This window comes from Pelodiscus sinensis, chromosome 2 (genome assembly GCF_049634645.1).
Source record: "Pelodiscus sinensis isolate JC-2024 chromosome 2, ASM4963464v1, whole genome shotgun sequence".
Lineage (NCBI taxonomy): Eukaryota > Metazoa > Chordata > Testudines > Trionychidae > Pelodiscus > Pelodiscus sinensis.
Genome location: NC_134712.1, coordinates 67,310,618 through 67,332,578, shown reverse-complemented (window position 1 = coordinate 67,332,578; position 21,961 = coordinate 67,310,618). Strand labels below are relative to the sequence as shown.

General features: G+C 43.7%; 1 protein-coding gene across 5 annotated transcripts in view; it reads right to left on the bottom strand.

Moving 5' to 3' along the window:
* Window positions 1-21,961, bottom strand: part of PCMTD1 (protein-L-isoaspartate (D-aspartate) O-methyltransferase domain containing 1) — an 80,997-nt gene that overhangs the window by 36,957 nt on the left and 22,079 nt on the right. For 2 of the 5 annotated variants that reach the window (XM_075920713.1, XM_075920712.1), the window contains exon 2: window positions 9,256-9,683. In XM_075920713.1, coding sequence (XP_075776828.1) covers window positions 9,256-9,562 — 307 coding nt within the window. In that variant the 5' untranslated portion in view covers window positions 9,563-9,683. Of the gene's footprint in view, window positions 1-3,174; window positions 7,556-9,255; window positions 9,684-10,884; window positions 11,933-21,961 lie in introns of those variants that run through there. The other 3 variants (XM_075920714.1, XM_006112173.3, XM_025188510.2) reach the window with 3 other exon arrangements.

The following is a 21,961-nucleotide window of genomic DNA, read 5'->3' as shown; positions in this document are numbered from 1 at the left end:
GCTTCTCTCCACCTTCCCTCACCTAAATTCTGGCTCCTCAGCCCTGTAAGCAGAAAGCTTTGGACCAGTAGAAAGTAAGATTGACAAACACCTACCAGGCTAGCTTTCTGATTTTCCCCAATAGAAAAAATTAATATTGTTTTGAAAAACTGAAATTTTCCCAGAGAAAGTGGACATTCTTCATCAGCATATCATTCTGACAAAAAAAAAGTTTCTCACTACTTCAATTTGCTAGCTAACAAGCATGCTAACAAAAAATGAATGGGCATCAGTGTTTTCAAAACCAAATATTTCAGAAAATCTTTCCTGGGAATCAGAAGCAGGTTTTCAAATATAATTTACTTTAAATGAATTCTCATTCCCCTAAGCTAATTGCCTCAATTGTTTTCCTGTGTCTAGCATTTTGGCTGAACTATTAGCTTTTTCAATTACAATTATTACCATCTGTTCCAAAATTCATGCAAATTTCCAAATGGAAATTAATTTTTACTGGTTTTGAAGACAATCATGAAGAATGTTTGTCACAAATGTTTGAAGTTTTGTGACTTTTAAAAGTGACGAGGGACATTTGTGTGTAGTAAAACAACATGCAATGAGGCAGCAATTAATCTCTGCAGCAACATGACAATGTAAAATAATGCAGTGTCATGATACACACTTCAGAATTGCTAGATGGTAAACTGAACAGAAGAGAGTTGGCAACACTGTTTTCATTAGTTTTTCCAGTTTTAGGATACGATTGTATATGATCGTATCATAAAAACTGACACTTTTGCATTACTTCCTAGAGTAACATTTCATTCACAATGTGATTATGCTAACCTCATCATTATCTATCACCATTATTAAGTCTGAAAAATGCTTCTGGTTCTAAAATCCTGTAATACTCAATTACAGAAGCCAAAGGATTTGTCTGCACTGATCATTAAAATTATGTGAACTATTCTTCCTATGTGTATTATTATCCCTGTCTTTATGTTAAACTTAATCTGACGAATGTAGCAAGCTATTACAGACCAATTTGTATTTCAAGAAGTCCTCAATTTTAAGTCATCTACACATTAATTTAGCATTACATTAAAATTCATAAAATCATCAATATGGTATTCTCTATTAATCCCACTACTGAACCGTCAGATACCCAACCATTGATAAATAATTTTCTGTCTCCTAACACTAATATGGTACAAATTGAAACAGAACAGGCTCTGTTTTAAAGAGCTGTAAAGGTTTCGTTTTATTATAATCAGTAAAATAAATCTTCATTGTCAAAGAATATTTTGTTCAAATATTGCTATAAATCTGACTAACCAGGCTGAGTTAAGAACTGCAGACCAGGTTGTGCCTACTGATTCACACACTTAGAAGGACCTCTCTCCATGTGAAAGGGCAAAGGGAAAAGTCAGTCACTTTCACTATTTAGTTCTCCTCATTCCCTTTCTGGAAACCTGCAAAGGATTAGAACTTGTCTGTGAGGTGTGGCCAGGTCAGGCAGCTCACATCATCCACACTGGCCCCATAGAGATTAGGTACACGATGAAGGGGAACAGCAATGTTCCTGTACAAATGGGGGGGGGGGGGGAATCTCTAGCTTCCCCCCAGCCCTATCTAAAGGGGACCTAGGAGGTGGGAGAGAACGTTGCCAGCCAGACTCTTTCACCTGCCTGTGATTTTGTCTCTTTTCAGCATGGTTTTATAAGAAGCAATCCCATTCCCAGCACAACCAAACCTTTACGTTGCTTTAAGTTGTGGTAAGAGGAAGTTGCACACCAAATTTGGTGGTCCCAGTTCTTACAGTTCAGGAAGAGTTTTTGAACAAACAGACAAACTCTCTCAAATATATAATAGATTATACTGTAATAGATTATACTTGGGGAAGTATTTGTACAAAATTGCCTATATTTATAATCTCCCATAGAGATAAAACGCCCATGCCATAAACAGAGCTGGTACAAGAGGAACAGAACGTTACATGAACAAACCGAAACAATTATTTTATCAGCATGTAGTGAAATTTTGAATTTATACCTATGAATGAATATTACCATCAGAAACATTACTGAATACTGTTTTGTATTAGGTAAGGGAACGAATTTCAGTTTCCACAAGAGGGAGCACTGAATCACCTCTCTCACTTTAGTTAATATTACTTGGAAGGAATTCCAAGCCTTGGTAGTGATTAAATCTGTTAAATATTCTTCTTCCATTCAGAATAGTATCTGTTTCTCTTAAAGGTTTTCTGCTCTCCATTATCTCAATCTGTAAAAATTAGTAATCCAGGATTTCAAGAATTCCATATACTGGAAAAAGTTCACATTTTGTAAAAAATTCTGTAGCAGTGATATTAGTACCTCCTTAATTAAAAAGCAATACTGGAAGATACAAAAAAATTATTTAGTGGAAGAAAAAAGTGTCCAGGACACTTACATCCCATTACTGAATTAAATGAAATTCCACTATACAATGCAGAGTTATGTCAGGTAAAAAAACATCTGAGGATATTTACACACACACACACACACACACACACACACACACACACACACACACACACACACACACACACACACACACAAATCAGAGTTTGGGCTTAATTTCTTTTGATATGAAAAGATGCATTTAATATAAATGTTCTGCTCTCTAAGATATATAGTTTTAAAATAAATCCATTTAGCAACATATTACATTCACTTTTTAGCTGGTAGCACAACCTTATTTAAGTACAATAAAGGATGAGCAGTAAACGTAAAAACATCCAATCTTAAGCAGTGAATATTTGCCAGAGAAGTACTAATACTCTGTTACATCTAGGTGGTTTTCTGAGGAATGGCTTACTTATGTCCTAAGCATATAAATCTCTTGCCTTAAGTTTTACACTTTAAAGAGTCCTTACTAAGTTTAAAAGTTGCAGTAAGTTTTGGCAATAATTGTTTTCATGCTCCCTGTTGAAAGTCATAATATTCTTTGTGACAACAACATTCAGCTTGTGTGGGCATTATGATGTCAAAAGGGTTTATAATTTCAAGTGACTACAGGAGGGTAATCTATTTAAGCAGCAAAACATTGTTTCTGTTAAAAGGCCATTCTTAAAAAATGTTTTTGAATTGCAATTTTTCTAAGATTATCAAGGAGCTCTTAACCATTTCACAATATTCTGAAGAGGAAGTTACTCACCTTGTGCATTAATGATGGTTCTTTGAGATGTGTCCCCCCGTTGGTGCTCCACTGTAGGTGTCAGGCTCGTCCCGGCGCTGCAGATCAGAGATTCGCCAGCAGTAGTCCAGCCGCACTGTGCATGCGCAGCAGGCATCTCATGCCATTCGCGCCGTTTCTGAGTGCGCGTGGTCTGGCTCCTGCCAGTTCCTCCTAAGCGGAGAATATCTGAAAAACATAAAGGAGAGACTCCGAAGCGGCGAGGAGGGCGGGGCGTGGAGAACCCACGGGGGGACACATCTCGAAGAACCATCGTTACTGCACAAGGTGAGTAACTTCCTCTTCGAGTAGTGTCCCCGTGGCTGCTCCACTGTATGTGACTTCAAAGCGGTAGCCTGGTCCACAGAGGCGCAAATCGGAGCTATGCTCTCTTTGCTGTGGATAAGACTGCAGGGGCAACCACTGAGTCATGTACAGAAGTGTCGATAGCATAGTGTTTTGCAAATGTTAAGTCAGATGACCACGTAGCCGCACGACCGATGTCTCGTAAGGGAACCCCTTTGAGGAAGGCTGTGGAAGCTGCTATAGCCCTGGTGGAATGAGCTCTAGGAGTGTGTAAGCGGTTTATTTTGCAATGAATAACACCACAAGATGCAGGCCACAATGAGCTTTGATATGTGTTGCGCCATTAAAGGCTGGCCTTTGGAGCGTTCAGCCGTGCATACTGGAAGGCATTGAGATTTACAGAAAATTTGTGTTCTGTCCAAGTAGAACACTAGTGTGCAGCAAACATCCAAGGTATGTAGTTGAGCTTCCTGGTTAGAGGAGTGTGGTTTAGGGTAAAAGGTTGGGAGGACTATGGGCTCATTAACATGCAACTCCGAATTCACCTTAAGAAGTTCCGATGGGGACGTAGTATAACACCCTGGTTGGTGAACAGCATATAAGGTGATGTGGCTGAAAAGGCAGCCAACTCACCTACCCTGCGTGCTGAAGTAACTGTCAGCAGGAAGGTAACCTTCATTGTGAGCATAGCCAAATCACTGATCGCCAAGGATTCGAAAGGAGGACGTGTTAAAGTGTCCAAAATTAGTTCCAGGTCCCATAAATCCGGGCGTTTTCGGTGTGCAGGGTATACATTTAAGAGACCCTTTATAAATCTCTTAGTCATTGGATGGGCAAAAATTGAGTAGCCCTCTATCGGGTGCTGGAAAGCAGAAATCGCTGCCAGATGAACTTTGATGGAGGATGGTGCTAAAACCGAATGTTGTAGATGTAGGATATAATCGAGGATATTCTGGATGTGAAGAAAAGATGGATCGAGATTATTAGCTGAGCATCAGGAGTAGAAGCAACGCCATTTGTGAAGGTAGGTAGCTCGTGTGGAGTCTCGTCTACTGGGCATCAATGCATGTTTGACCTCCTGGGAACAGATAATTTCTGTTTGTTGGAACCAGCTAGGAGCCAGGCCATAAGGTGCAGGTAGTCAATCCGTGGATGGGTCGTGTTCCCTCACTGTTGTGTCACGAGGTTGTGTCATTCGGGTAAGAGTTATGGGGGACATATAGATATCTGGAAGAGGAATGAGAGGCACGTCTGATGTGGCTAGAAGGGGGCTTCAAGTATGACCGTGGCGTCGTCTCTGATTATTTTCTCCAAGACTTTCAGAATCAGTGGAATCGGAGGAAAAGCATACAGCAGATGATCACTCCAATCTAGTAGGAAGGCATCTCCGAGAGATCTCAGCCCAAGACCCGCTCAGGAGCAATAAGAGGGACACTTTGTGTTGTGATGTGTTACAAATACTTCTAGAACGAGATGCCTACATTGTTGGAAGAGGTCCTGTGTTACCTCAGAGTTTAGTTCCCATTCGTGCTGGTGAATAAAATGCCTGCTGAGGGCGTTGGCAATAATGTTGTCTTTGCCTGGGAGGTACGTCACAATGATGGTGATATCATGGCAAATGCACCAGTTCCATAATCGTGTTGCCTCTGCACAGAAGGACCACGACTGGGCTCTCCCTTGCCAGTTGATGTAATAGGCTGTTATGTTGTTAGTGAGAATTTGAATGGTGCAACATTGAATATTGGCTAGGAAATGCTTGCAGGCATTAAGTACAGCTCTCAGCTCGAGTAAGTTGATATGTTGGAGAGATTCGTGAGTGTCTATTGTCCTTGAACTTGGTAGTCTCTGAAGTGCACTCCCCAGCCCTGTAAAGACGTGTCTGTTGTAATCTGCACAGTGGGTTGTGGGCAATGGAATGGAACACCAGCGAGCATGTTGGTAGGGGAGCTCCACCATGCTAAGGAGTCCCATGCTAGAGAGGAAACGGAGACTGACCTGTGCACACTGATTGCCTTGTCGATATATGGAGGCTATCCAGTGTTGGCAGCATCTGACATGTAACCTTGCAAGTTTTACCACATATGTGGTGGCCGCCCTGTGCCCCATGAGTTACAAACAAGTAAGTATAGGGGTCTTGGGACTTTGGAGAGGTTTGTACAAAGTCCTGGATTGCATGGAATCTGATTAGAGGGAGGTATGCCCTGGCTGTTGTAGAATCTAGTCATGCTCCAGTGAACTTGAGACACTGTTGCAGAGTCATGGAAGATTTTGCAAGATTAATTATGAGACTGAATAGAGGTATCATATTGGTAGCGTGCAATGCCTCGTTGAAAGATGACACCTTGATTAGACAATCGTCTAGGTACGGGAATATCATTAATGCCATGTCGACAAAGGTAAGCTGCCACTACCACTAAAGTTTGAGAGAAAACCCTGGGCACCGATGATGAAAGGCCAAAAGGGAGAACTCTGTACTGGAAACGTCCCGTGTCTACAAGGAATCTCAGGAAATATCTGTGGCTGAATGGATAGTCACATGGAAGTAAGCGTCCTGCAGGTCGAGGGACGTGAACCAATCCCTGCTATCGTGTGCTGGGATAATGGAAGCTAATATCACCAATCTTGAATCTGTGCTTTTGAAGGTAACAATTGAGTCGAAGGTCCAGAATCGGTCTCCACCCTCCTGATTTTTTCTGGGTAAGGAAATAATGAGAGTAAAATCCCTTGCCCAGGAACTGCTCGGGTACTCTCTCTATGGTGCCAATTGTAAGTCGGTGCAGGACCTCTTGCCTTAGGAGAGCCTCATGAGAGGAGAAGGTGGTGGTGGGGGGGAGAAGTAAGGTAAATGGAATTGCATAGCCAGATGTCACTAGCTCACGGACCCATCCATCGGTGGTGATGGTGGACCACCAGTGTTGATATGGCCTAAATGGATAGTGAAATAGCTTTTGCGACTCGTGAGGTTGGGATGTTAAGGGGAATGGTTTGCAGTCCCCCGACCAATCCATCAAACGGACTGCCAGTTATTTTGTTGGGTAGGCACCCTGTTTTGTGGGAGTAATTTTTGCTGTTGTTGCTTTGGACATTGTTGGTCATACTGCCTGTATCGGGATGCAGTGTATGAGAAAGGACACTTCCAGTAGCAAAGCATGCATCTCTTGCGGCGGTAAATGCATTCCGAGTATCCTAAGCATCGTTCTAGAATCTTTGCTAGAATGGAGCACCTGATCCGTTTTCTCAGCAAACTGTAGTTCCCTTGGAACTGAGGCCAACTGGAGCCAGGATGCGCTATGCATCACCACTGAATTGGCGGTGGTTCAGGCAGCCATGTCAGCGATGTCCAATGCAATCTGTAATGCTGCCCTGGAAGCAGTGTAACCCTCCTGTACTACCAATTTTAGTATTTGGCGTTTGTTGTCAGGCAGATGTTCTAAAAGTGCCACCAACTTGGTATAATTATCAAAGTTGTGGTTAGAAAGGAGGGCCACGTAATTAGCCATCCTCAAAGTCAGTGTAGTGTATAAGTAAACTTTCCTGCCGAATAAATCTAGTCGTTCAGCCTCCTTGTCATTAGTGGTGTTCTTAAATTGTGGTGCTTTAGCTCTCTGCTGTGCTGCGTCCACTACCAGCGAGTTAGGCTGTGGATGTGTAAATTCTATCCCTTTCGAGGGGACGAAGTACTTTTTGTCTGCCGTTTTGTTGGTTACAAGGGTAGAAGCAGGCGTCTGCCAGATCTCGACAGCGACTTCAAGAATTGCCTCATCAAGAGGTAGTACCACCCTAGACTTCTGAGAGGGTTGCAAATTCTTCAGCAGTCGATGCTGTTTCTGCTGTACTTTGGTTAGTTGTACTTCCTGGGTCTCACCGTGTGTTTGACTAGCTCTTGAAATTGCCGAGCATCATTGGTAGGTGAAGAGTCACCTGCAAAGATGGCGTCATCCAGAGAAGAGGACAACTGGTCCGTTGAGGACTCCCCTTGTGGCTACTCTTGTTCAGATATTTGCCCGTGAGTGCAGATATTGCCTTGTTCAGATATTTGCAAAGTGAGTGCAGGCACGTCCCCAGTGGGGGGGGGGAGGGGGGTGGTCTTGTGCCAACAGATGGAGTGGGTAATCTAGTATTGTCACATGAGACATGCAGTTGGTGGTAATGAGGTGATCTTGAACAAATGCATCCTGCCAAATAAGGGCAGTGTCAGTCATAGTAATCGTGGTCATAGTGGCGACCGTAATAGTATCTTGGGGAGTATCTTGGAGAATATCTACTCATAGTTGTATGATGGTAGCGGGATTAAGATGAATGCGTAGGAGATCTAGATGAGCGTGACCTGCCTCATGAGCATCTTGGAGACCTGTGAGGATCAGTGCCGATAGTAACGCTGCAGAGATGGGGAGTAGCGTGGTGACAAATGGCGGTGTTGCGTAGTCAGACTGCTGTGTATCACTTCTTCGGAGCATACTGAACAAGCTGAGCCATGAGATGATGGCTCTGGGGAAAAAATGAGCAGGTTCTGGGCTAGGAGAGGGAGTAATCAGTCTCCTAGACTTGCGTAGGGCCTTTGACAGTGCCGGAGAGGGCTGTCGATGGGATAAAGCCATATCCGGCTCTGGATATATTGCTGGTGGAGCTGGTGCCATCGGTGCCAATAGCAGTGGCACCATAGCAGGTGCCAGTGCCACAGGTTGCATCAGTGTTGGCACAGCAGTCAGTGACAGCCTCATTGTTGGTGCTGACATTGGCGGCTGCTTTCCCAGTGCCGCTGCCGGTACCGACTCTGCTCTGGGCACCACAGAGGTCGCCAGTGCCAGTTCCCTCGAAAGGGTCGGACTCGACGCCGATGTACTCCAGCCTATCTTATGTCTATCAGTGTGGCAGCTAAGAGTCATTCCCAAAGTGCCCAGCTTATCTCCCGCACTAGGTCACTTCGATGGCGAGTAGAGGAGTGGGGATGACTTTCTTAGGCACACTTGGGGCGGACCGGTGTATGTCTATTCCCAGAGACTCCGGGGGTCACAAAGAATCAGCCTTGGTGGACTGTAGTACCTTATTAAAGAGCAACGTTTTGAGCCTCATTTCGCGGTCCCGCTTGGCTCGTGCTGTAAGTTTAGAACAGTGCGGGCATTTTTTAGGGATATGTCCCTCGCCCAAACACTTGATACAGCGAGAATGTCCATCCAAGGTGGGCATCGGGTCATGACATGTACCACATTTCTTGAATCTGGAAGATCCCGGCATTACTGTGTAATAGGGGACTAGGCTATGCAGTCCTTAACTATTAAGAGAATTTTTTTTTTAATTAACAGTTATCAAGTAAGAACTATTGAACTCTAACTACAGAACTATAAACAACTAAATACTAACTAATACTAATCTTCCCCTCTCAGGATGTGAGGAGAAGAAACTTGCTCTGTCTGCAACCATGGACAGTTAGAAGGAACTGGCGGGAGCAGGACCATGTGCTCTCAGAGACAGTGCGAATGGCATGAGATGCTTGCTGCGCATGCACGGTCCAGCTGGACTACTGCTGATGAATCTCCAATCTGCGGCACCAGGACGAGCCCGACACCTACAGTGGAGCACCCACGGGGACACTACTCAAAGAAGAAAGTATGTTCCAACTTCCTAATTCTATGATTTTTCTGCTACTTAAGACTAAAGCATATTAAACAACAAAATAATGGCAAAATGTGACGTGTTAAACTAATAATCTATATTCAGTAACCAGTATTTCATATATGTTTAAAATAAAAGAATTACCTAATATTAATCCCACCATTGTACTCAAATATCCGGTTCCACTACCAAGATTCAGAAAAGATAATCCTGGTTGAAGTTTCAATGCCTCCATGACTTCAGAATAAATGCAAGGTGCTGATAAGTGTATATTTCCATGCTTCCAAGCCAAGTCTTTATAAGCATTCTCCTTGTATCCTTCTAGAAAATAATCACCACGGTCAATTGCTCTGAAGGCTTGCTCCACTCTCTCAGTGCGAATATACTGAGCTTCTTTCAAGTTATCAATTAAATCATCATTGTCTTCCCCAGCACTCACAGCTCCTCCCATGCTGATTTTCTATAATTCAATGAGTTTGAAAATACATTAGCAGAAGAGTTTTGAAGTGTCAGTGTGCAATAGACTCTGGTCTTTTCCTTTCAACAGCACATCAGAACATCACAAGTGAATCCTGGGAGAAAAAAAAAAGGTTACTTGTTTTGAATTTCACAGAGAAAAAGGCAGCATGAACTATATACAGAGATCATTTAACAAAAGGGGTAAAGAGGGGGAAAACAGCAACGCTGCTAGTTTGAAGTGTGATTCAACTTAACCAAACAAGTAACATATTGAGAATATGGCATTAATATTCCATGCCTAAATCTTGTCTTCCAAATTAAATTTATTTATCCTCAGGTACAAAGATTTCCCCCTCCTCCCTCAATATTCATATTCAGTTTAGGTACTTAACTGACCCTATCCCCATGGTTTCTAAGTATCTTCAAAAAAAGCTTTAAGAACTTACTGGGTCAGATTTTTCCATAGCATCTACCTGACTTTCAGTAGAATTCATGCTTCTAAATCACTCCCGGTACACCACCTAGTATGCCTAACTTTGGACAGATAAGTGGTCCTTTCCTAAAAGAGGAAAGGCTATGACTGGCTGTTTTGTTTATTTTTCATCTATATTACCCAGATCAATAAAGTATACTCTGCTCTTTCATTTTTGCATCACTAGGGGTTAAACATCACACCAACTCCAGATGTCTTAATAGTCTGGATGATAATGCATGAGCTGCAGTAAATTCAGTTCAGACTCACATATTGGTAAAATTCTATGATGATGTTTTGTCAGCTATCAGGAAATAGGGCATTTTTTGGGAAACACCTTTCAAATATTTTTAACGCATCAAGAAGTAACAGAAAAGGAAGGGATGGGACAATCTTTTTCTGCCAATCACAGAAGTAGTTGCTACCTGATATGCAGCCCTATCACCGAAAGATAACTTATCATAATCTGGCAGTGAGCTACTCATTAACTAGACAGCTGCAGAAGATCTGAAAGTGAGGAATCCAGAGCCCTATTCTTGGGTTAGGGAGAAGACTATGGTCTAGTGGTTAGAGGCAGCTAAACACACTGCACACAATTATATAAATTCAGAAAGGCAGAATTGCTGAGCAGATAAGTTGAGATTTGCTATGTGAAAGACCTGGGTCCTATTCCCCAAACCAGTCAATGCTTGATTGCCTCATAAGATTTGATAGGTTGTCTTGATCAATAAGGGTTATGCACTGTACAGAATCATAAAAATGAGTCAGTCAACAGAGTAAGAACAGAAATCACAGTTCCTAATTCTAAAGTGGATAATGTTACAGTTTCATAGTAACTGTACCTGTATTCACCCCCCTTCATAGCTCACTCCAGGAATGCCTGTTTTCAGGTTTTCACCCATCACCTGTCCTTGGGTAGGAACCCTTATTCCACTCCTTGCTGAAGAGGGGTATGCAGGGGTTGTGATATTCCCATCAACTCAGTGTGCCTAAAAGGTCAGCATATAAGCTTATAAGCAATAACTACAGGTTGACTGTCTCTAGTACAGCACTCTCATGACCTGACCGGTGCCGAGACAGAATTTGCTGGACCATGTCTAGCAGCATTACCAACACTTCCACTCCTTACTGGGCTCTTAGAAGACAGTTAGGGGTAAATTAGAGCGAATAACAGCACAGAACACAGAGTGAGAACTGGTGGCTGCAAACAAAAGATATGGGACCTTGGGAAACTTGGTCAAACCCATGGTAAGTGGACATCTGACTAACTAAAATCATGCTAGACCACAGATGTTGCCAGACCAGAGTGTGCCGGGATAAAAAGGTTCGACCTGTAGTGTATGATTAGCAGATGAAAGTTGCCACATGACTCCTTCTGAAAAAATAAAAGTACTTGCTCAGATAAAAGCATTACTCAGAAAATATATTAAAAACAAGCACTTCTATACACATGCAAGATTACCAGATGCTACCCGGGCTTATGGGGCTCAAGCAGATGAAAATTATTCCATCTCTTCTGCCAGGGTAGGGACATGCTTTGGAAAAAGTCCTGTCCATTTGCTGGATCAGGAAGAACAAAAATCACCCAAGGATATGACAGGAAGTTATCATATCTACCACAGTCCTTCACAGTATATGGAACCCCTCTCAGACAGACAGACACACACCCACCCCGAGCTGGCAGTGAAAACAACTCAAATGTGGAATGTTTCATAAAATTCAATAGACTTAGGAGCTTAAGTGGCAGAACTTTTCTTTAGCTACTAGAGGAAAAAAACCCACTAAGTATTTGTAGGATTCCAATAACTAGATTGACAGTCAGGGCCAGCCTTAAGCCGATTCGGGCCCCGCGCCCTGCACCCGGAAGTTGCTCCCTTGGCTCGGCTCCCCCCCCCCCCCACACCCTTACCTGCACACACTGCTGGCTGCTCCTGCCGTGCATGCCGTTCGCAGGTGGGCGGGGAGACGCCCGGGCGTGACATCACGTCACGCCCGGGATTTTAAAACTGAAAAGTGCCACGCAGCCGCTGCTGCGGCGCACGCGGTTCACAGTCCGGCCCTGCAGACTGCAGAAGATAGGGGAGGGGGAGCGGGAGCAAGAGGGGCTTGAATGGAGTGAAGGGGGAGAGAGGAAGAGGCTTGTGTGGAGGGGGAGGGAGAGGAGTGGAAGGGGAAGGTACCAAGAGACAGGGTGGAGGAGAAACAAATGCCAGGGGGCCAAGCACAGACAATCAGGAAAAGGGCAGGAGAGAAGGTGTCAGTGGGAGTGGGGACAGGGTGATGCTGGGAGAGGAGAGGGGAAGGGCATTGGAGGCTGGAGGGGAAGGTGCTGGGAGAAGGCTTGAAAGAAGGGGTGGGCATGAGAAAGGTGGGGATGGAGCAAGTCATGTGTGAGGGCACAGAGGGGCAGGAAGGGAATGGGGCAGAGTGGTGAGAGGGTGGGAATCAGGGAAAAAGAGGGCAAAGGAGGTAGGGGCAGTGAGGGAAGGGGGAGCACCAGGAGGGTGCAGGGCTAAGGGAAGGTGCAGGTGCTGGTACCAGGGGATTCTGGGCGTGAAGCAGAAGGGCAGACAACTGCAGGGAAGGGACCAGCACCAGAGGAGAGATGCAGGGCAGGTGTGTAGAGGGAGGTGTAAGAAGAGGGGTAACTCACATGATCAGAGTGGAGCTACTGGAGGAGTGGGCACAGGGGGGAGAGAAGGGCTGGTGGAAGGGAGCAGGTTGCAGGAGGGCTGAGGGCAGTGAGAAAAGCAGGAGTCAGGACAGCAGAGCAGGGCGAGGAGCTGGTGGGCAGCAGGCACCAGGGGAGATGATGAAACAAGAAGAGGAGACATGGCAGCAGAGAGAAAAGGTAAAGGTTTATAAAATATTTATTAATAATGTGGTATGCTGCCCACAGCCAGTTTGTTTGCGCCCCACGCTGCAGTTTGGGTTTATGAGGGGATCAACATGTGGCCGGCGAGTGGGAGCCAAAACAAAAAGTAGTCAGTGTAATGATCTTCTGTTGATATGTGTTTTAGTAGTTAAATTCTTGGACTGTCATTGCTCATGAAAAGTGCTGTCACATGGGTAGAAATCAGGTAAATATTGCATTTTGTTAATATCAGCAGAACTGACTTAAATGGGGCCTGTGTGTTGTGTAGTCTTGCCTTAATCTTTGTATTCATGCCTGTCAGTGTGAGAGAAGCTATTTGTATATATTTGTTTGCATATATAACCACACTTAAGTTGAGGCCCTCAGCATGTTCTGTAAGTATCAGTGTGGCCCCTGGGGCTTCCAAAGTTGAGTTGCCCTAGAAGGTGTCTGTCTAACCTGGTCTTAAATATCTGCAATTTAAGCCCATTGTTTCTCATCCTAACCTCAGAGGCCAAGCAGAACAATTTTTCTTCCTCCTCCTTATAATACTCTTTTAGATACAGGCAGTCCCCGAGTTACGCGGATCTGACTTACGTCAGATCCGCAGTTACGAACAGGGTTTGCTGCCCGTCTCCCTGGTCCGCTGAAGACAAGCAGACCAGGGAGACGGGAAGCAAAGCCTCTGAGGACGCCGGCAGCGGGACAGCCGCGGCGCGTCTGGGCTGTCCCGCTGCCCCCGTGCTCCGCGACTTTGCTCCGGACGCCTGTGGTACAGCAGCTGGGGCGCTGCCGGTTGGTCCGTTTCAGCTGGTCAGTTTCAGCAGCGGCTGAATCAGGATGCCTGGGGCAGAGCAGCTTGGGTGCTGCTGGGTTGGTCCAGTAGCACCGAGGAGCGGCGCTACTGGAGCAACCCAGCAGCACCCAAGCTGCTCTGCCCCAGGCGTCCAAGTGAGCCGCTGCTGAAACTGACCAGCACTGACTACAGGAAGCCCGAGGCAGAGTTGCTCTGCCCCAGGCTTCCTGGAATCAGCCGCTGATCAGTTTCAGCAGCAACTGACTTGGGGACTCCTGGGGTTCTTAAGTTGAATCTGTACGTAAGAACTGGTGTCCAGATTCAGCCTGTTGAAACTGATCAGCGGCTGATTCCAGGAAGCCCGGGGCAGAGCAACTCTGCCTCGGGCTTCCTGTAGTCAGCCGCTGGTCAGTTTCAGCAGCGGCTGAATCTGGATGCCAGTTCCGACTTACATACAGATTCAACTTAAGAACAAACCTACAGTCCCTATCTTGTACGTAACCCGGGGACTGCCTGTACTTGAAAACTGCTCTTTCCCCTTTTCAGTCTTCTCTTTTCCAAGGTAAACAAGGCCAATTTCTTCAGCCTTGCCTCATATCTCATGTTCTCTAGACCTTTCATCATTTGTGTTGATCTTCTCTGGACTTTCTCCAGTTTCTCCACATTTCCTGAACATGATACTCCAGCTGGGGCCTAATGTAGATTGCTCATTCCCCGCCTAAGGGACGTGAGACTGGGTGGGTTAATTTCCAATCCTCCTGTTTATTCTTTTCCTAAGGAGGGCACAGTAGTTCTGATGGGGCTTGGAGAAGGGATGGAAGCCAGATCCAAGATCAATGAGCCGTGGGAAGTGGGCCCATTGAAAGGAGACTGGACCTGTGGATGCCTTGGGGGTCAACAGCAAGGGCCTGCTTTGGAGGTAAATGTGGCAGCATTGAGACACCACCCAGAAGCAGGCACCATAGGCGCTAACTGCAGATTCATGGGACGGCTCTCAGATCTTGCACATGCATAAGATGATAGATCTGCAGGAGGAGGAGCAGTGGCGTAGTGAGGGAGCCGGAGGGGTCAGTTGCCCCTGGGAGAAAAATAATAGAAAATTTAGCTAAAAATACATGTCACACATTTTAAAAGGAATACCATATCTCCTGCCTTTTGTCTATTTTTGTCTCTTTAGGCCCCCAGTTAAAATTTTCAAAGGCACTTGAGTGACTAAAGTCATTTTTGAAAATTGGACTTGGAAATCTAAGCTCAGATTTTCAAAGGTAATTAAGCTCCTAAAGAGACAATTGCCAACTCGGATCTTCAAAGATATCTATCTGATCTTTACACACCTTTGAAAAACTGGGCATAAGTGTCCTAGTCAGTTCTGAACGTGAGATGCAGGAGCCCAGTCCTAATTCCTTCAGCCTTTTTTTTTTTTAATTTAAACATTTATCTACACTAATTCCCCTCCTTTCTCTTTCACTATCCAATAAATGCATGGATCAAAATTATAGGTGCTTTTTGAACATGTTGACTTGAGAGTAGAAAGATTTCATATTGTCATGTATGCTTCCTGGTAACCCATCTCAAATATGAAAAACTAGGTTGATACCTGTTCATATCAGGAGCTGTTGAATTCAGTTTACCATTTGCAATATTTCATTAGGATGTTTAGTGGAGAAGATTTTTTATTTATATTTATACTGTGGGCAAAACATGGGCTCACAAGAATTCCTCCATTGTTTTACCATGAGTCTCAAAACATTTGGTGTTTTTCTAAAGGACTGGAGTCCATTGATTATGTAGGAATCTCAGCTTTCATTTAAAAAAAAGTTCTCTATACTTCTGGGCCTTACAGCTAAGGAGGAAAGCTTTAAAACATGAACCTTAAATACTCAAGAAACAAAAGGCCAATAAAAATCCAACATGTTTTCTTTTTAAAATATCTTATGATTTGTAGACCAGTCTCATAACTTTGTATAGGCGTTCCTTGTGATTTTTTGGGTTGGCAATACTGCTCTTTGGTGAATTCAGAGAGGTCTCCTCTCTTCAGTTTCCCTTTCCACCCTCCTTTTTTGTCACAGATCATCAGAGAATCATAGAGACAATGGAGAGTAGGGTGAGTCCATGACTATGGTTAATGACTGGTCAGGGTGACTAACTATTATCAGCCAGTGGTCTGAATGAGCTATCTACTGCCATCTGTTAATCAACTGTAGGAAAAGGCTTCACAAGCAGACCTTATTTATATAGACAACTTACTTTGCCACAGAGATCAGTAGACACACTTGCCATGTCAAGATGATCAATTTTGGCTCTTTTAGGTTGAAATTCACTTAAGACTTGGAGCTGGGAGAATGAAATGTTGTTATCCATATTGTATGATTAAAAGGTTAAAGATCTGAATTTAATGTGACCTGGCTTAGGGTCTACCATAACTTGAACACTAAGCAGAGGATAGTGAGTCACATCTAACAAAGTCACAAAAGACGGAAACAGGTTTTATTTCTGGTGGTGTAGAGTCTATTTGGGAGTCCTCAATTATATCTGACACTTTACATCCAGTGTTTAAAGGCAGAGCTGACTAGAATCAATTGAGAGTCCTTGTCTTCTCTGAGTGATCGCTTGAGCAAAAATCATTGATAAAATCTTGTGTAGACTGACCTTGGACTCAACATGCAGGCAATGTGTTGAAGGGCAGTGCAAGGAGGCAATGGTCGTGAGGTACCATATTACCTAGTGAAATCACTGATGCTGAAATCACTAAGGACTGGAATTTGACCACAGAACTGACACTTTCTTAACAAAGACTCCATTTTTGCAACCGTATATACTCGAGTATAAGCCGAGTTTTTCAGCACATTTTTTGTGCTGAATAATGCCCCCCTCGGCTTATACTCGAGTCAGCGTCTCGAGAACAGCGTCTCGGGCGGGCTGAGCGCGTCTCTGCCGCTGGCCGGGTCTAGCCGGGTCTAGCCCCGGAAGTTGGGGCGAGAAAGCCCCGTTCGTAAGCTGCTCCGGTGCCCCTGGTCTGCTGGAGACCGTCTCCAGCAGACCAGGGGCACCGGGCGGGTTCCCGCGCTTCTGAGGCTTTGCCAGAGCAAAGCCTCAGAGGCGCGGGACCCCCCGCGGCTGCGGCTTCAGTCCGGGAGCCTGTGGTCTGCTGGGGACGGTCCCCAGCAGACCACAGGCTCCCGGACTGAAGCCGCAGCTGCGGCGGGGTCCCTCCCTCTGAGGCTTTGCCAGAGCAAAGCCTCAGAGGCTCTGCTCCCCGTGTCCCTGGTCTGCTGGGGAGGGGGGGGGGGCGCAGCTAGTGTGCTCCTCCCCCTCCCCCAGCAGACCAGGCTTTTGTTTTGGACTCTGGGGCAGAGCAGCTGGGGCGCTGCCGATTGGTCCTGCAGCGCCCGCTCTGGGCACTACTGGACCAACCCGGCAGCACCCCAGCTGCTCTGCCCCAGGTCCTGATTCAGCCGCTGCTGGTCAGTTTCAGCAGCGGCTGAATCAGGACGCCTGGGGCAGAGCAGATGGGGTGCTGCTAGGTTGGTCCAGTAACACCCAGGAGCGGCGCTACTGGAGCAACCCAGCAGCACCCCAGCTGCTCTGCCCCAGGCGTCCCCAAGTCAGCTTCTGCTGAAACTGACCAGCGCTGACTACAGGAAGCCCCAGGCAGAGTTGCTCTGCCCCGGGCTTCCTGGAATCAGCTGCTGATCAGTTTCAGCAGCAGCTGACTTGGGGACGCCTGGGGTTCTTAAGTTGATTCTGTATGTAAGTCAGAACTGGCGGTCAGTTTCAGCAGCGGCTGAATCTGGACGCCAGTTCCGACTTACATACAGATTCAACTTAAGAACAAACCTACAGTCCCTGTCTTGTACGTAACCCGGGGACTGCCTGTACTGTTTTATTAAAAATATTTAATCTGTCAAACTGCTGAGTAGTTTCATATTAGTACAGTAACTTACGCCAGATTGTTAGTGCACTAAACACAAGAAAGACTGAATACTAGGACAATTGTCTGAAGAAATGTATTTAATACAACTGAATACTGGAAGGTACGTAGGAACAATTAAAGGGTTCTACTTTAAAAGAAATTACTGCCCTTCCCTGGTGGATTTGACTAAATGTTGTAGATAGAAATTCATTATACTCTTGGGTCTCGTTTATATACCAGTTGAATGACAATTGGTTTTGCCAGTATTTCACAATAAACTTTTAAAGAGAATTTATAATCCAGAGCATATTAAAAGTGCTCAGTTCAGTTCCTAAAACTTGTGAAAAGAAATGAAATGCCACATGTAGCTTTATAGGAACTTTTTAAAAAATGATATATTAAAAGGGTATAAAACATTTCTAAGATTAAGTTGGAAGTATTTTACTTAAACTTTCATGTACTTGAATAGCTGCTGTAGATTGGCAATGATGCTACATTAGGTGCTATTTTTGCTTGTTGTGGAAGAGGGCAGATTTACTATATTTTTCTTTCAACTTTTTCTACATACTGCATTTTGATGTTCGTAGAGCTGGGACTGCTTCTAAGTGAGTTAAATACATTCCAATATGCTTTCTTAAAAAACTACTCCATAATAGTTTGTCAGTGATGATGACAATGTCTATGCTGATAACCTCACACCAGCTGAAGCTCTGTTTGGACATACAGATGATGAGGAGGAGAACTCCAGTTTTGAAGGATTTTAGCTCTTGTGTGTTAGCTTGGTTGCTGATTGAGCTAAGGTTGTTGTACTTTTAAAGTTACGGTATTTTTGATACCATATTGTTTTTGTTGACCCCCTTTTCCACTTACAGAGCTAGGTTATTGTTTTTCTTTGAAATAAATATTCATGTAATTTTATTGGTATCTATCTTCATTTTTTACATTTACCAGTAGCTGCCTCATTTCCTACCCTAGGCTTATACTCGAGTCAATACTTTTTCCCAGTTCTTTGTGGTAAAATTAGGTGCCTCGGCTTATATTCGGGTCGGCTTATACTCGAGTATATACAGTATTTAAAAAGTAAATTAATGTAACAGAAAACTGCAACGCTCTCTGGTAACTTTTTAAAAATCAAATTTTATTTATTGAAAAAATTGGATAGTTTGCAATTGAAAATATTTGACCTACACTTAAGGCAACTGATTTAATTTTGTGTAAAATTTTGCATAATAAAGGATGGCATTTTTTTTAAATGTTCAATTATATAGATATGATTTTGATCCGATCTACTTGATGTGATATTTGTGTGTGGTTGGTTTTTTTTTTTTTTTTTGCTCAACAAAAAATCCCGGGGGGGGGGGGGGGGGGGGAAGGGGGACTGCCAAAACGGTTCGAATTGGGCCCCGCACTTCCTAAAGCCGGCCCTGTTGACAGTGATAAATGCACATAAACCCAAAACAGAGAAAGAGGAAATGACAATAACACATTTTAATTTGCATGTTTGCATTTTAAAATTAGTGAATAAAATGTTAGCAGAAATTTCCCTGGCACTCATTATCTACTAATTAATGTGTGCCACCCAAACGGGCATTTTGCCTTCTAAGACTTGAATGCATTCTAATAAAATATATGCGACTTCATTCAAAAAAAGCATACCAGCTGCTATTTTACTACCAACTAGTCAAACCCATTCCAACTGGCACTTGCAGCCAGGATCATTTATCCCAGTGAGGTTTTGGTTATTTTAGAATACTCTCATATACTTATTCAAATCCCCAGTTTGTACATAGCTATTTGTTTGGTTCAATAAGTCTGGAATTTGCAATGCTACAAATTGCTGGTATACACAATTGTACAATTCTACAACTGACTGAAAAATCTGTCCCTTAGGGTCAGTTTGATTAAAGTGACTTGTGCAACTCTACTGCGGGAGTGAGGTAGTTTAAACAAAAAACGTCAGTTATGCATCTTTTAACATATCCATACTATAGCAGAACTGCTGAACGTTGTGACAAGAAAAGCAAACCAAACGAAGAGACACATGTTGAAAAAACTATGTTGGGGAATCACAAATGTTATGGATTTAATTATACACGTATCAGGAGTTTCAAGGATTTAAGGTTAACATTTCACCTACCTATACAATGTTTTCTCTCAGAGAATACATGGTCTTAGCTTTGAATAGGCTGAGACCCATCTAAAAGATGAATATTTTGTACCACCCCTGTTTTAAAATTAAAACGTATTGTTCCTTCTGGATTTGAACGTATGCAGAAAAATCATGATGGGCATTTTGGTCCTGCCATGATCTGCTGTTTTGCTGTTCTATCAGCAGATGATGAGCCTTGTGCGTCCAGAATGAACGTAACAAATAGAATACGCAATACAAATACTTTGCAAAGTATTGAATATTGTTTGTTGAGGAGAATGAGAAAACCATCTGTGTATTTTATAAACAGCTGCACCTCAGTTTACACCTGTTTGGTGTTTAAATCAAAGAAAGGCAATAAGGATACACAAACAGGAAATAAAGCAAAACAATGACAAAGGTAACTCCAGAAAGAATACCAAGAATCCTTAATGGAACAGTGGGGGAGCTATTACTTGGGAAATAACCAAGGTTAAAGACCCTGACCCAAAAAGAGAGAGGAAAGAGGGCAAATGGAGCTGCAACTGGAGGCAAGTCTCTCGGAGTGAGTGCTGCAGTTTCTCTCCCAGTTCAAGACTAGGGATGTCTATAGTATTTCCTCACAATTAAAACTTGCAAGTAAGAAGTCAGGTAAGACCCAGATGTTGGATTGCTCCCTTTCTTCTACTCGCTACAGACTTTTATATGAACAAATATTACTTTGTGACCAGTGGCTGATTAAAATTGCTCAGAAAGAAGCTTCTTCAAAACAGATACCTGGATGAAAAAGGACTTACAGTTGCCAAGTATACGTAGACCTCTCATGCTATCACAACTGGTAAACAGAGGGTGGGAGCGAGTGAGGGGAGTTCTGCATGGGAATGGTAGGACTGCATGGTTCCTCATGAGAGGAGTGAAGACAGTGCAACCTGTCATCAGACAGGTGCATTCAAGAGAAACTAAAAAAGTCTCAAATACACCTTGTCAGCTAACAGTGATATATGTACATTAAGAATTGCTGAACTGTCAATAAAGAAGAATCTACAAAATAGTGACAAAATGTTCAGGAATGAATGTTCTAAATGGCTGAATTACTGTGGGAAATGCAGTCATTATTGGAGAACTGCAAACTTCACATTCAATTGAAACACTCATTTATGAAAATTGACCTTTCAAATTCAATAAGAAAAAACTATTTGAATGATCCCAATACAATTCTTAATGCCCAGTGGAATTGTTATATGCACAGTATTTACACAAACCTTTCAGAACATTAAGCTAATTGGATAACATAAACCACTGCAATCTATTCATGCCCTTTCAGTTTTGACTTTACACGTCTTTATTATCCCATGTAGTCCTCCTCTGCTACTAGCTTAAACTCCCTTTTAAATTATAGGCTTTTAAAAGCCACTAGTGTAACCATATTGGTTTTACTACTTTTCATTTTCCTCCCATTTGTTTTCTGTTGAACCTTGAACATTAATCCCTTCAAATACTACTTCTTTAGCATATGTTCATGGAACCCAAGTACAGGCTTAAAGGGATTTATTATTTATTTTTAAAGTTACTCATCTTTACACTGGTGCTTTCATCCTCTGTTCTTAGTACCATGTTCTTCTGTGATCAGCATTGTCAAGTTATCAGCCAATTCTTCCATACCAGCAAATATCTATAATATTGAACTAAATATATCCTTGACTGAGTTAGTTCCAGTACTCTCCAAAACAAGATACTATATAACATTTTCAAAAGTGCCTAGATTCCATTTCCAAAAGCGTCTTGGGCATTTAGGTCGTCAATGTGCCTTAGGTTCCAAGCCTACGCCATGCAAAGATAAACGAGTGGAGACAAAAGTACCAGAAAGAGAAGAACATTAACTATGATCAACATATTACTAGTGCCTTTTTATAACAAACTACAGATTGGACCTTCCTGGCACCCTCGGGACCTGACTGGTCCCAGATGAGGGATTTTGCCTGACCCCCTGTGGTCCTTTCTGGCCCCCCAACTGCCAGCCCCCTCCACCTCTGGCCTGAGCACTGCGCTGTCAGCCCCTGCTGCCCTACCAGACATCCCCGCTGCCTCTGCTCACCAGGCTCCCACTGCTGTGCCTCCTGTGCATGCAGAGAGCTCCCACTCCAGCATCTAGCAGCCCCGCTGTCTCTGCGTGCCGAGATCCCGCTGCAGAGCTTGGGTCCTGCTGCCCCTCCAGGTAGCCCACAGCT